The 15,820-nt window shown below is 41.8% G+C and overlaps 1 protein-coding gene across 16 annotated transcripts in view; it reads right to left on the reverse strand.

The window, feature by feature from the left end:
- LOC310896340 (uncharacterized protein) overlaps positions 1 to 15,696 on the reverse strand; it is a 28,924-nt gene extending 13,228 nt beyond the window's left edge. For 4 of the 16 annotated variants that reach the window (XR_014581393.1, XR_014581397.1, XR_014581403.1 and 1 more), the window contains exon 1: positions 12,122 to 15,696. Coding sequence is in view for 2 of the 16 variants with exons in the window: in XM_083828523.1 (XP_083684649.1) it covers positions 418 to 456; positions 12,122 to 12,295; positions 15,327 to 15,405 (292 nt within the window). In the remaining 14 variants the exon portion in view is untranslated. The other 12 variants (XM_083828523.1, XM_083828524.1, XR_014581400.1 and 9 more) reach the window with 10 other exon arrangements.
- Positions 15,697 to 15,820: the final 124 nt, after the last annotated feature.

Below are 15,820 nucleotides of genomic sequence, written 5' to 3' on the forward strand. Positions count from 1 at the left end.
CTGGTTTAGCTCCAACATGTGCAGTTGTTTTAAAGTATTCTTACCTTGAGTTCAGTATTTAAGCATTTTGGTTACAATTAAATCTTTTCTGTCATATGCTCCCATTAAATGTGAAACATTTATGGTCATCAATGACTAAAAAAATGGTGTGAAAAATGTAATATTGTCAGACTGTCTTACTGTTCCTTTTCTGGCTGCGGTTTCCCTGCATGGAAACCAGGTAGGGTAGAGATGAATAACTGGTGGGAATTCAGATGTCACCCCAATTCTGGGTGTAGAAAAGGCACACACACTCAGGGAGCTGAAAAGCACTCCTAAGGCACACAATATAGACATAGCTAACACAGCCAAGAAGAGGGCTCTAGGCAATAACGGACTTTGCAGCCCTGTCTAATCTCCAGTTTTTTAACTGGGTACCTTTTGATGTTGATCCTCTTGCTGTGTAACTCTTTCTGCCTGCAAGGAGAAGCTTCTTTAGTTCCATGAGACATTCCCAAACAACAGATGGAACAATATATATAACAAGCATGTGATGCTTGGTCCACTGCAATTAGATGTTGTGAATTTTGATGGTATTCTTTTATTGAAAACATCACCAAGAATAAATGTTTTATGTTCAGTGATCCATAAACAAAATAGAATTGAATCTCTCATTTACTGGATATATGGGACTAAATCTGCATCCAGTGCTCTGCAATAAAACACAGCACATAAATTAATGTTATGGTTTGTAGTATATATACAATGTATTCTACACAGAATAAATGGCATAAATAGTTGGAAGTGAATAGCTGCCAGACTAATATTAATTACACCTCACACCTTTATGAACATGCTGACTGAAGTACTTATCAACCATTCACACAAGCAATTTGCTCTAAGTCACATAATGAGTCAATGGCAAACAAAGGAGGGGAAAGAAGGTCCTATTATCCTGCAGGGTTCTGCACTTGCCAACAAGAATTAAAAGCCATTTCGTACTTTGCAGTGATAAAGTAATTATTTAAAGTCATCATACATCTGAGCTGTAAACTCAGCATCACAAGATATAAAAAAAGCTTTGTATGAGTAAATACAAATATATATATACGTTAAACATAGTAAATAAAGCATAAACTAAATGGATGAAAAATTTATGACTCCTAAAACAAAACTAAATGGATGAAAAATTTATGACTCCTAAAACAGTTTATTTTTACTATATGTACACATTATCGAAGAAAAGAGTAGTACTCTTAGTAGCACACATTTATTGTGCAAACCTCAGTATTTTGTGCAGCCTTTAGGTGCACTGCAGTCATTCTGCACTACATTTTCATCGTTCTTCCAATGACCACTGGGTGTCACAGTTATCAACAGGAAACTGCACTTGGCAGTTTTCTGCAGGTTTCTTTCAAAACACAGTCATATTATCAGAGATAATACCAGTTCCTGCATCTGTAATATTCGTAACTAGACCCATCCCAACACTAGAAGATGGTTTCCTCAATAAAAATAAAAATCAGTTAGCGTTAATACAGTGTTCTTCTAGAAATTACAGTGGAATGGAAATTTGTCTTTTAAATTTAGTCTAGCTGTAAGATCCTATCACACTGTATATTTGTGAAGTATTTTCTCTACTGGAGTGGAATGAGACAATTCTAGACTTCGTTGGCTGGAGGAGTGATTTCCATTTCAGAAATTCTGTGATAGGAGAATCACTTCTTTCTTCTCCATTTAAGAAACCCACTCACTCAAAGAAAGTCTAACCATTTTGGCAGTATATATAACAGTCCAGCCTTATGGTTCGTATCCCAGCTCTTAGAATCATGCAACTAGCTGAGCTCATATTTTTAAATTTACAAGTAAGTTTGTGGTCCCAGAAAAGAAAATGGGACCCCAGTATAATCAGTGCCTACTCAAGGTTACAGACTGCAACTTCAAATCCTATGAACTGCTTCATGTCTTTGTACAGTTGTCAGCTCCAAAGGGCCCAGCCAGTGTTATCCCCACCAAGGATCCTGCTGGATGAGGAGATGTGCTGGTTTCACCCACCCACATGTAGACCTTGTATCTGGAGTACTGGAGAGCTGCTCCCTGCATCCAAAGTGTAGAGAACACCATGTGCAACATTTAAAGTAAATTATTTGCCATCATACAGACTAACATACTTCAAATTTTAAACCGTGTAACCATTAAGCTTCATTGCAGACTCCACACACCCTCGAGAAACACCATCAAGAAGGGCTCACATGGCTATGGACACTTGGGAGCAGGCACACAAGATGGCCGAAGTATGTCAGGACAAGCAGGCCAGTGCTCCTAATTGCCCAGGGCCACTGCGGTGTCTGCAGGATGCCCGAGAAGTAACTGCAGTATGTGTGCTGAGGAACAGCAACTTGGAGTGCGTGATGAGATCCGTCAGGGACTCATGGTGGGGATCATCCTGGACAACAGAGTATTGGGGATCTTTGCTAGGACCTGTAAGAGTTGAAGAAGGAAGGAGGAAGCCATTTCCTGGCATATGCTGGAGTTCAACATTTGAGGGCCGAATGAAGGAGCTTGGGACTAATTCTGACCCTTCAGTCTCTGTCCCCACCAGCTGGGCAACTTGTAGCTGCTGCAACATTCCAAGATTTCTCATTTCCTACTTTTTCTTACCCATCTCCTATTTCAGAAAATGAGAGAACTAAAAAAGGAAGTACAGAAATAACTTAATCCCTAAAAATCAGGCTCAACAGAAGCAGCTGGCCTCAGTTCAGGTGACACTTTCAAGATACAGGCTGAGACATGGGCAGGTGAGACAGAAATGCCAAACAAGCTCTGTCATAACAGATGTGTAACACATGGCAGGCATCAGCCTCTCTCATATGCAATGTGTTTGGGGCCCTAGATTGCCTTAAGCAAATCTCTGTGCCCTGCCCAGTATTTCCAACTGGCAGCTACATAATGCTCCATCTCAGACACTTGCTTCCTAATTGGCTAAAAAGACTCTCAGCTAGAAACATATTTTTCTTACTTTTTTCCTTTAACCTATTTTCCTCTGAGCCTAAATGTACACAAAAAGGCCTACACTATATTCACTTAAAAGAATGTAAGCGTTATCTAATACATAAAAGATGGATGCAGAAAGGAAGAAAATTAAGCTGTTCGTGCCCAGCATGGCACAATGAAAAGTAATGGGTGTAAACTGCAGGTGGGAGGTTTAGATTAGATATTAGAAATGGCTTTTTAACAGTAGGCATAGTTAAGGACTTGAATAGATTGCTGGAGGAATTTGTGAAGGATTTAAAAAACGGGTTGGGCAACCATCTATCAGGAATCATATTGATATACTTGCCCTCAGACTGGTGCAAGGAATAGATTGCTCAAAGTCTCTTCTAGTCCTGTTATCCTGTGATTTTATTATCCAAGGAAGGATGATGGTGTATATTCTGCCAGTGATCAGACTTAAACAAATCTCACAGCAAAAATATAGGCAGCTTTTTTTTTTTTACTTAACATAATCCCAATTCCCTTTCTCCTTACTCAGAAAAGCCCTCCTACTCTTTAACACGTTCAAGTGCACAGTTGAATACAGCCATTAAAATACTTAAAGCTTTGTACTAGCAGCACTGATAACTTTGCAGCAATAAAACAGCAAGTGATCTGAAATCTGTATTTCTTTTGACCAAGTTCTAGCCCCTTATACCCTTGTCTCCTCCTCCTTGTCCTCCTCCCCACCCCAACACAATACCTAATTTTCTAAATTACTGGAGCTATTATGCACACTTTCATTAACATAGCAGGTGCAGTTATTTAGACCATTAATGTCCTAGCAATAGTGTAAGTTGTGAGTGACCCCACTGCACATTAACAGTTCAGACACAAGAGGTGAATTGTGTTTTAAAATACAGCTGGAAATCTTCCACTGTACGCAAACAGGACTCGGTCCAGGGTCCTTGTCTGAAAGCTGCTCCCTTACTATCAGTCACTTGAGTTGGAGGAGGAAAGTGTTACGGATTAATTGTTTTTTCTCCCCTCCTCCCCCTCTTTTTTTTCTTTTTTTTTCTTTTTTTCTTTTTTTTTCTTTTTTTTCTTTTTCTTTTTTTTTGGGGGGGGGGGGGGGGGTTAAGAGGCTCTTTTCTTTCAGCTGAAGTTAAAAGCTGCCAGCAAGCATCAACAATGTATTTGGAAATTTTGGACTGACTCCTCATGATTTACCCATGGACTTCTTCTCCCCTTGCTATTGTATTACTTCTATACAGTCGGTTACCAAAAGCTTCTCTGACTCAAAATTATTCTTTCTGCCATTTCCGTTCACACTAATGTGACACTATTTCACCTCTTCCCCCTTCCCATCCCTCCTCGATAATAGCTTCCTATCCCATAGTTTGAAAGACTGATGCCAATGTTGTACTAAATATCTATGAAAATAGGGTTCATCTTGCCTTGTCCTATAGGGATTACTGGCGCACAGATATTATACGCATTGTGTTTACATACTGTAGGTAATGGGATGAAATGTCAATTTGTGGTTACTACTACATACCTTACAAAGAGAATTGAAAAAACAAACAAAACAAAACAAAACAAAAAAAACCTCCAGGAATTCTTCCTGAAAATTACAAAACAACTGTGAAAAACTAGATACAAAAAGTACGGTATGATACATCATATTGGGAATGCTCCTGTGTTGCTTACAACCACACGTCAAACCACACTGACAATTACTGAACACAGCACTGGCCACAAAGCGGGGTCCCATGGCACCTGTTTGGTATTTGCGTCACTTGTGCTACATATTCTGAATTAATTTGGTTTAGCTACCTGACCAATTACTCATTTAAACCTACAGTTAAATGTAGGATATGACAGCACACCTCAGCGCAGCACTCCTACCAAGCTAACTCCAAAACAAGATGCTGTATAGGTGTGTCATCAGGGCACTCCACCCGACTAATGAGCATGGCCAGCAGCTGGGAAGGCAGACAAGTGCCAGGGATCTGCTGCTCCCACTGCCCCAGGAGACTATAGGAGACTGGCTGCTTCCACTGCCTAGCCAACAGGCCAGTGTCTGCAGGAACTGGAGTGAGGAAAATGCCAAAGGTTAAACCCACCTCACTTCAAAGACTCTAGGAAATAGCCTTCTGATGTCTGTGTCGGACATACAGAAAGATCTGTCTCTGTTTTGGATGAGGGACCTCTTTAGGTAAGATTCCAGTCCAGCTAGGCATAGCCATCCTTCTTCTTCCCAGCAGAGTTACAAGGATGGCAATGTGATTAAAAGTTGCAGTAGGTTGGGTCTCGTGTTGTTATTGCTTCACTACATCATTCAAGAAAATGGTCACTTATTTCAATGGACTCTACTGTGGCTTAATTCCACTAAGAAATAAAAAAACAACACAACTGCAATGAAGCCAGAAGAATTACACAGGTTTAAGCCAGTGTTACACTGGAATTCAGAGTGAAATGAATGTAAATCTAATTTAAGTAAACAAACAACAGGTCCAATATACCATATATATAAACTTACTGAAATAGAAAACTATGCAAAGTATCATTTGGGTTAACCACCATAGGTCACACCCAGTGAACCTCGCTCTGATTTTATTTATTCTTCCTCACATAAGACTTCCATACTGTAAGAAAAGCAGGATTAAGCCAAATGATTCCATGAAATCATTAGCTTCTCACCACAAAAACAAATCAGACACGCGTAAGAATAAAAAGCCAGTTTGGCGAGATACCATAGTGCCAAGCCAGGTCAGTCAGGTTATAATAATTTCTAATTAACACTCTTCCAAGTTTCAGTGTTATTTATTTCCATGTCAGTGTCGCTCAGAACAATATAATTCTCTTCCCTGCCTTTGAAAACCTCTAAAACAACTGAAAGAAATATTTGCAGCCTGATCTGTACACATAGAATATAATGACAAATAAAAGTGATGGTTGAATTTGACAGCTCTTGATGAAAATATCCTAGGAAATGAAAAGACTGATACAAGTCCACTGATTAAGAAAATAAAAGCATAGATCAGCATAGGTCAAATACCACAGGAGAGATGATTTCTACGTCTTATTTTGATTATGTTTACAGAAGCAGCAAAACTTCCCCCACTTCAGAGGTTTTACTGTGCCTTGCCCCTGAAAACGCTCCCTTTTGAAAACTGGAGCTGTGCTGTTCTCTAACGATTACAATGGCCCAATATAAAATTGTGCAGGTTGAACCTGCTAGAAGGCTTCAATAAAAAACGAAATATTTTAATTATGTTTGGGAATTGCCTGATGGTACAATAGCCACCTATGCAATATTATTCAAAAGGATTTGTTTCAAAAGTGAAGTCATGAAGGCAGTTCTGCTGACAATCTGAATCTGCCTCTACTAACTGTATTCAAAATACCTGGGTTTTGTTTCATACATTAAAGTATTTATAATTTAAATTCATGTTTATAGATATATTTGTTACACAGGTAAAATGATAAAAGACATTAGATGTTGGGAGGCATGGATAAAATTGTAATTCCTATGACAAACTTTAAAGAATATGTAAAATAGCATGGTCTATATTTCATGTAATAGTTGCCATACATTTTTGTTAACAATATTATTTTTTTGTTAATGATATTAAAATATTAGTATTTAATCAATGATGAAAGTAAGTAGTAGAGTAATATATTAGTTCTGTACGAAAAGACAGATTAAGATGTTTTAGCAATAAATATCCCACAAGATTTCTACAAAGTCATAATGTGTTGATACCAGACATTTTAAGGTATATGTATGGTCAGGCATTTATAACAATGAAGTAGATTTCTCTAAGTCTTTTCTCAATATTGAAATAATGCCACCAAAATGTTGCTGAAGAAGGCTTTTTAAGCATCTCTTGTGGGGTAAGTGACCTTATTAAATTTAAAAATGAATATGAAAAAAGAGAATTATTTTAGGGACCAAATAGGCATATTTTGGAGTTTTGTTAAGAAAGCTTAGCCCAGAAGACCAACTGCATCCTGTGCTGCATTAAAAGAGGAGTGACCAGCAGGGTGAGGGAGATGACTGTCCCCCTCTGCTCTGCCCTTGAGAGGCCCCACCTGGAGTGCTGCATCCAGGTCTGGGGCACCCAGCACAAGAAGGATGTGGGGCTAGAGAATGTGGATGTTAGGTAACATCCGCAGGAGGGCCACGAAGATGATCAGAGGGCTGGAGCACCTCTTCTATGAAGACAGGCTGAGAGAGCTGGGGCTCTTCAGCGTGGAGAAGAGAAGGCTCTGGGGTGACCTCACTGCAAACTTTCAGAACTTGAAGGGGACTTATAAAAAAGATGGAGAGCAACTCTTCACTCGATCAGATATTGACAGGATGAGGAGGAATGGTTTTAAACTAAAAGAGGGGAGATTTAGATGTTAGGAGGAAATTTTTCACTCAGAGGGTGGTGAGGCACTGGAACAGGTTGCCCAGAGAGGTTGCGGATGCCCCATCCCCGGAGGTGTTCAGGTTAGACGAGGCCAGGTTAGGTGAGGCCCTGAGCAACCTGATCTAGTGGGTGGCATCCCTGCCTATGGCAGGGGGGTTGGAACCAGATGATCTTTGAGGTCCCTTCCAACCCAGGCCATTCTATGACAGGATACCTGATATCTGTCACTGTTCTTATTTCTACCAAGGAAAAGAGAAATGAGATAGACAATGACAGATCACCAAGAAGTGATGTGTCAGTATGGCTCCAACACAGAAATCAACTCTGAACAGCTTGTGAACTGCATGCAGTTCATGAGCCACAGGTTGGCCTCCCAGTAATATGGGAGTAGGTGCTCAACTGTCATACCCTACTGTGACTCTCAGTGTCATATTGGCATCTTTGACCCATGATGACAGTCTTTGCAAATTCAAATGTACCATTAAAGTGATTGAACTTATGCCAGAATTTACCTCTTTTAACTTTACTCACCAAGAAGATAGTGATGTAGTCTAATTAGTTGGACTAGGCTCCCCCCAATGTCAATGGAGAGAGGCACCAGAAGGTGATTCATCCCCTCCTAAAATAAGTATCTGGGATGAATCACCTCTGTAAGTGACTCCATCTCTCCAGAGGATACCTAGAAAAATAGCTTGGGCTAGTTGCTTAATTGACAGATATATAGAGTCAGATGAGATTAATATCACAATGTACATTTTTTTTGTTTGTTTGTTTAAAAAAAAAAGTTCTGTCAAAATTTTCCTGCTAATATTGCTATTACAACAATAACAGCAAAGCAGATTTCTCAAACTACCTACTTTGTATTTCTGTCAATGCTCCTGGCAAAATGGAACTCATCCTGTTCAGCTGTGTCATTGGCACTACATATCTTTGGCACCACACTTCTAACAGCACATAGGGATTCTCTTAGCTTCAGGGACAGGAGCCTTTGTTTTCAGGAAAGAAAGTCAGAGCTCATTTCAGAATGTACTGTCAAGTTTCAAGTGGCTATAGTGTGCAATACAGCAGTAGTTAAGACTTACAGAATCACAGAATCATCTAGGTTGGAAGAGACCTCCAAGATCACTGAGTCCAACCTCTGGCCTAACACTAACAAGTCCTCCACTAAGCCATATCCCTAAGCTGTACATCTAAACGTCTTTTAAAGACCTCCAGGGATGGTGACTCGACCACTTCCCTGGGCAGCCCATTCCAATGCCTAACAACCCTTTCAGTAAAGATGTTCTTCCTAATATCCAGCCTAAACCTCCCCTGGTGCAACTTTAGCCCATTCCCCCTCGTCCTGTCACCGGGCACGTGGGAGAATAGACCAACCCCCAACCTAGCTACAGCCTCCTTTAAGGTACTCATGGAGCTCAATAAGGTCACCCCTGAGCCTCCTCTTCTCCAGACTGAACAATCCCAGCTCCCTCAGCTGCTCCTCCTAAGACTTGTTCTCCAGACCCCTCACCAGCTTCGTTGCCCTTCTCTGGACATGCTCCAGGGCCTCGATGTTCTTCTTATAGAGAGGGGCCCAAAGCTGAACAGTGCTCGAGGTGCGGCCTCACCAGAGCTGAGTACAGGGGGACATCTTTCAGATGATAGATCTGTTATAATTCATAACACTAGGTTCCAACTGTGACAACGTGGCAAATAGTACTACACATGGAAGCATGTCTATGTAGGCACTGGAATATGCCTTTGGGACCAAGCCTTTGGTCCCAGTTTTGAAAATCTTACCTTTCCCCCTTCCAGCTGGAACTAATCCCCACCATGCCTCTCAGCGCTGTGTGGATCCAGCAGGACATGCTCCACTCTCAGATGTGGCATTCGGAAGAAGTGCTATTAAATAGGAGGTGCTTAAATAAAAGACATTGGTATTTATAGAGAACTGGGAATGAATTCAGAAATTGTATAGGCCTAACTGACTATCTTGTATTAACATGCAGTGACAGATAAAAATAGAAATGGCAATATATAGCGTGTCCTTCCTATTAGTCAAACTGATAATGCCAAATGAATGTTAGTAAAGCCCTCCTATCATGCCATGCTTCAAAAACTCTCTTGGCATTCTTCTTTAAGAGAGAAGCCACAAAAGCATAAAGGTTTAATTTGCATGTATTTGAAATGACTATATTATTTACGAGGCAAAGATTCAAATAACTTATACTAGTCACCTCAAACGTCAGTAAAAAATATGTCCACCTATATTCCACAGACTGTATCCTCTTGAAAAACGAACAAACAAAAACCAGCCAAGTTAGAAAATTTGGGGAACATAACCTTTCCTATTTGAGAAACCAGGTTGTTTTATTACCTAAAGCCCAAATATTTTTGTCAAAGACAAAAATAAAAATAAAAAATAAAAAAATAGCAGGTATTTGAAACATTACAAGGTCTTAAGTATGAGTAGTAGTGTCAGAGCTGATGCACTGTGAAACTTACAAATTCGGTGAAGTGGTGAAGATTTTTTACCATGTAAATGTATGGAGCCACGTGAGTGCATTTTTTCTCTAACTTCATGGCTTTTTATTTCTAATGTAAATAATATGCAACAACAAGGATGGAGAAGTTTGTGCAGGAAGTTGTACTTTAAGCAAACAAACAGTTGCAGCAAAAACTAGTGACTTCACCTTAAAATAAGGAGCACTTAAATAGTAGTGCAATGACACTGTGATAATAACCTTTAATCTCTTGTCCAAAACATGTAAGGAGGGTCTGGTGGTTCGCATGCTTTTTTAAACATAGAGTTTGGAAAACCATATATTCCTGATTAAGAAGGAAAAAAAGATTACTAAGTAATCCCTGGGCTCCAAGGAGCTATTCACAATCTCAACATTAAGATATAATCTGCTGGTGATTACGTAATAACTTCCCCTCTCTGCCCATTTCAGAGTGGATATGCGATACTACAGCCAACATGCCTGGTCTTGAATTTTTAGTTCCAGGTGCAAGAGCTCATTGCAATATAACCCTCTAGAGAAAACAGAAAAAGGAGAGAGAAAGGACTACCATACATGTCACTCTGGGAGAGGCAGGGCACAATTCAATGGCTAGGCAACAGAAAGCGCAGTGTTACCCCACTCAGGGTTAAGCTCTAGGAGCTACGTAGGAGTTGGCAGACACAATTACCAAGCCTGAAATAACAATTGCCTTGAGAGCCAGCACAAAGTAAAAGGCAGGGGAGCAACCCGCAAGTAAGAAAAGTAAAATAACTGCAACAATAGAATGATAAATCTAGTCTTGCACATAAACACCAATAACCCATCTGAGTTCTGGACCCAAACTCTACACACTAATATTAAGGACTACACAGACTACAGGAGGCATTCTAAACAATGGGCCTGGAAAACCCCACAGAACAAAATCAGCTCCTACTGCACACAAAGTCAGAGTGCGATTCAGTAAGTGTTAGAATTAACATTTACGCATATCAAGGTGTCAAGAAAAAAAAAAAAGTGCAAGCATGCTGCTATTCTGCCTGTTGCAAGTGTGGAAACATCTCTTGGTGACCTACCATCTTTCCAAATCCAGGCTACAAATAACTTTCTAGTGCATCTCAATGTGACTAATATACCACAGTACACACAGACAGATTTTGCAGGCTGATATCTAGGGTAGTCCCAGACAGATAAATCATGCATGCAAAGCAAGCCTGACATGTAAGAGTCACAGCATATGCGATATTGTCTTGCTTTACATGCTCAGAGAAGTTGCACAGTAAGTACAAGCCTAGCTTCAGACCTCTTGCACATGCATGCTTTATCTGCCCATGAAGATAAATTCAACTTGTCCCAATACATGGCATCCTGGGCATCCAGAAAGACATAGGAAAATGCATGTCATGTATGTTCTTTATATGAGAAGTTGTACTGACCACACAACAGATCGTCTTAAACAAGATATTCCATACTACATGGAATCTTCAGCACTTTCTGATATTTTTGTTACCATGTCATGTTGTGATTGCCTAGGAGAGTGCAGAGGTCATCATCAATCTAATGCACATGACTTTGGTGGACAGAAGACATAGTGTGATTACCTAATATTTAATTAAGTTGCAACAATAGCTCTAATGCCCTTATCTTTGCCAACAGTGTCCTTACTGAAGCTTTGGGGCATAGTATCAGTAACCCCTGAGACATGACACTTATTGAGTCACCAATATTGCTCCCCCATACCACAGGGATTCTTCCAGGAAGTATATTTAGAATCGTAGCAAAAAATAAAGTGGGGAGAGATCCTCTGCAGGTCACTTATTCAACCTCTAGCTGTTTTCAAAGCTAGACAAGGTTGCTCAGAGTTTTGACCAGGGCCTTGTCCAGTCCAGTTTTTAGTATGTCCATGGATGGAAAGTCCACAGTCTCTCTGGGAACCTGTTCCAGTATATGACCACTTTCACTTTGAAATTTTTTCCTATGCACAGTTGGAATTTCTCCGGGTGCAACTTCTGATTTTTGTCTCTTGTCCTCTTAGTGCGCACCCTGAAGAGAAGCCTTGTGCTGTCTTCTCTGTGATTCCCCTGGGGAAGCCGACCACTGCAGTTAGATCCTGCTGCAGTCAAACCCACTTCCTCAGCTTCTCCTTGTACACCACCTGCTCTAGCCCCCACCACCCTAGCAGCCTCTCCTGAACTTGCTCTAGGCCGCTCTATGTCTCTTGTACCGGAAGACCCCAAACTGGACACTGGATATCAAATGTGGACTCACCAGTGACGCACAGAGAGCATACACCTGCTGGGTACACTGGTAATGCAGCCCTGTAGGTGTTGAAATTCCCGTGCTGAACTTCCTTCGTCCACCAGGACGGGCAGTCTCCTAGTCTCCTTCTCTGCACTCTGCTACTGGCCACAGAAGCTAGGGAGATGCAGAAGGATTTTCTTCCTGTAAAGGTCAAAGGAGGCATTGAGAATCTCAGCCTTCTCCTCACTCTTTACCACTAGGTCAGTGACTAATTCTACAGCAAATTTTCGTTCCCACATTTTTCTTCACCTTCCTTCTGCTGCTGTTCCTGTAAAAGCCCTTTTTGTTGCACCTCGCATTTATTCTTTTTCTGTTTCAACTCCAGCCAAGCTTTGGCTTTCCAGACTCTGCTCCTTCACTAAAATACTGCCCATCTTCTGCATAAGGTGATGGCCCAGTGTGGTTTGCTTACAAATCCTCTATCTACTGACTGCTTTCTAGGAATGCTGTGTAAGAAAGGTGGTTGTTTTTCATCTGTCTCATCTTTTGAAAGTTACAAGCATAGGCAGGTGTCTGTTCAAGCATTTATTTAGTTGGTACTATGAAAAAATGCCCTTATTCTAAACCATTCTTTCTTCCTTTTTTGTTTTTAGTCGTTTTGCTTCCAGTAACCTCAAATTCAGTGCAGAAGAAAAGGAAAAGGAAACTGTGTGTACAGTGGTGGTGGTAAAGGCACAGGGGGTTGAAACTAGGTGATCTTTAAGGTAGGTGCCTTCCAACCCAATCCATTCTATGATCCTAAGTATACACACATGCATCTGACAAGAGGAGTCAAATGGTTCCTTACGCTCACAGTGCAGCTTTGACTACTAATCCATCTCCCCATGACTTTCTCTATTTTGTAGTATTTCAGCTCTGCCTAAGCAGCTTCATACGATTACCATCAAAAAACCAGCCCCTTAATGAAAGAGTTCCTTCCTATTATTCAGATCTGGACTTCCTGCCCCATCCTCTAAAGCAAAACGTACTGTACTTCAGTAACATGTTTGATATCATCACAGCTGTATTTAAGGTTGCCTTTTTTTTTCTTGTGGGTGTTTACAAATTTGTCAATTTTCATTGGTGAACTGTTACATCTCTTCTCTACTTTTGGGAAACTTTGAAGTTGTCTGAGTACAATGAATGCATACGTCTATTATAATAAAGTCTTTGACACAAGAGAGATGCATTGTATTTAACTGCTGATTTGCCAAATTGCTCAATAGAAGCATGTTTATTTGGACTTCCATTAAATTGGCTGTCTCTCATGAGAGTGTGAAATAGAAGGTTCCAAATCGGTGCTCAACTACTGAAACATTTCCCAAGCATGGTGTCATTGTCCCTTTCCCATTTCTCCTTTTCCTTTCTGCATTATAAGGAGGAAGGTCTGCTAAGCCACAGACCTGTCTCAGGATCCCCTCTTGGTGATGAAGAGGAAAGAAAGGAGCAGGAACTGCTCCAGGAACTTTCCACATATGGGCTAGGATCTGGCTGAGGCACACTCTCCACACCAGGGGCTCTGAATCATTCTCCTACACTTTCATGTCAGCTGGGATCCTGAGAAACTTTCAAATGTCGTGTCCCAGCTTCCCCTGGCACGGAAGCCAAGGGCCTGTGCCATTCCAACACCGAGCTTCTTCCTCCAGTTCTTTGTGTTTCTACTGGGATATTTCCTCCCCCAGGGAAGGAAATGAGGCAGGGAGGGGGGTGTAAGAACTTTAACCGTGATTAATGCAGCAATATGTACCTCTTAAAAGCAATATTTTAGGTTCAACTCCAAACACTGCTCTTACTCCCTTAGAATATTTAATTGGAATGAGTGGGATATATTGCTACTCTGCAGGAGCCTTTCCCACCACAGATAGGTATATAGAGCTGCTTATCCATATATCACCCAGCTACAGTAAAGGGATTCTTCTTCTTTCATCACAGATGTGCTCTTCACAGACTCATCAGCATCTTTCCTCCTTCCAACTCCTCCAACGTGACTGACACAGCACAGGAGTTGGTGTGTGGGAGCAGCAGGCTACATGCAGGTGATCAAAGCAGTGACTGATGAGGGAAGGCCAGGCTCTCCAGGCACTGCAAGAGGAGCACGGCAGATTAAAGCAGCTGGAGGAACAGTGTCACAAACTGGTAATGTTGGTAAAGGGCTTTCATCCCCCGGACGCTGAGCAGGAAGGAATAACGGGCAACTTTACCTTCTTGAAAAAAAATGCATATTGCTCCTTAGTTTGCTTTGTAAGGCATCTCCACAGGCTCTGTGTTGCTCTGGGTGCTGTTCCTGCAACCTTACCCCGAATCATTGGATTATAAACTCAATCATGGCAACTGGAGAGTGAGAGGAATGAGGAAGATGACCTCAAGAATGAAGAAGAGACAGAGCAATGGAGACGAGAAGAGATAACAGCTGTGCTGAAGTGGCTAAAACACAAGCAATGCATTCTCCAGTAGTGGCTGGTGAACTAAGGAATACAAAACCAAAACGGTCCTCTCTCTCTGGAAGACCAATGTTGAATTTAATCCTACAGCCACACCTGGGCAGAACTCTGTGTGACAAAGCTTTTTCCAGCCTCTCCCTCTGATTTAAGTGTGCTTCAGCTGTTACCAGTCAAATAGCTTTTGAGACCTATGAACAGGGGTAAGCTATGGTATCTACTTCAACTGTCTCCATGCAGTCTTGTTTTCTCTAGTTTCATCCTTTTGAAGTATTTTGTCTCTTCACAAACTTCTACACTGGTCTTGAGGCGTTTTCCCTCAGTCTGACTTCTTCAAAGTTGTACTCCAAAGAAAGCACTATTGTCCAAACTTATCTTTTTATCATTAATTGGAAATATTCAGTGTTCTTTAAACCTTGGCTTCTGAAAGCAGATGATTAGATGTTAATCTCTGCTTCCATTAATGAAAACACTTATTTTGCTCTGCATTTCGGAGGAAAGTTTGAAAGTATCAAAGATGAAAATTCCAGGCTCTAAAACCAAACAACACACAACATATTCAAGAGATTGTTTTCAAACAGGATTTTACTTGTCTCATGACTTTTGACCAGAGGCTTGGCTATGGATTTCAGTTTCCATCACACAGGAGGCATACAGAAAGACACCTCTGAGCAGAGACTGGAAACCCCGAAACGCCCAATGTCTTCTGACAGACTATCCTGGCAAACACGCCCCACGCCTCAACACTTCTGTACCGTAAAACGTCAGATCCCGTGCAGAAACACCATATCCTCCCTCTTTGGTGCTAACACACATCACGACTGCAGAAGCCATGCCCGGGTCCGAGCCCCACCAGTGACCAACCTCGGCAACGAGAGGCCGCTACGTCGCCGGGTATTTCTCCGTTTTAAAACCAACCAGACAAAAACAACCCCAAAACCCCTCCTGATTGCTTCAGGAAACTTCCTTAAGCCCCCTCCACCCTGGGGACGACCATTTCCCAGCGAGGCGCCCCCGGCACACGCCTTCACACCTCCCAGCCCCGGGCCCTACGTGCACCAGGCGGTGCCAGGCGGTACCCCCGGGCCGGGCCGGGCCGGGCCGGGCCGGGCCGGACACCTCCAGCCGCGCCCCCGACCCCTCACCCCGCCGCCGGCCAGCAGCGGCCCGGCAGGCGGCCGTACCCCCCTGCCCCTATAGCGCCCGCACCCCACCCCCAGCCCCGGGCGGCGGAAGTGTGTGTAGGGGG

This window comes from Anser anser (genome assembly GCF_964211835.1).
Source record: "Anser anser genome assembly, chromosome: 3".
Lineage (NCBI taxonomy): Eukaryota > Metazoa > Chordata > Aves > Anseriformes > Anatidae > Anser > Anser anser.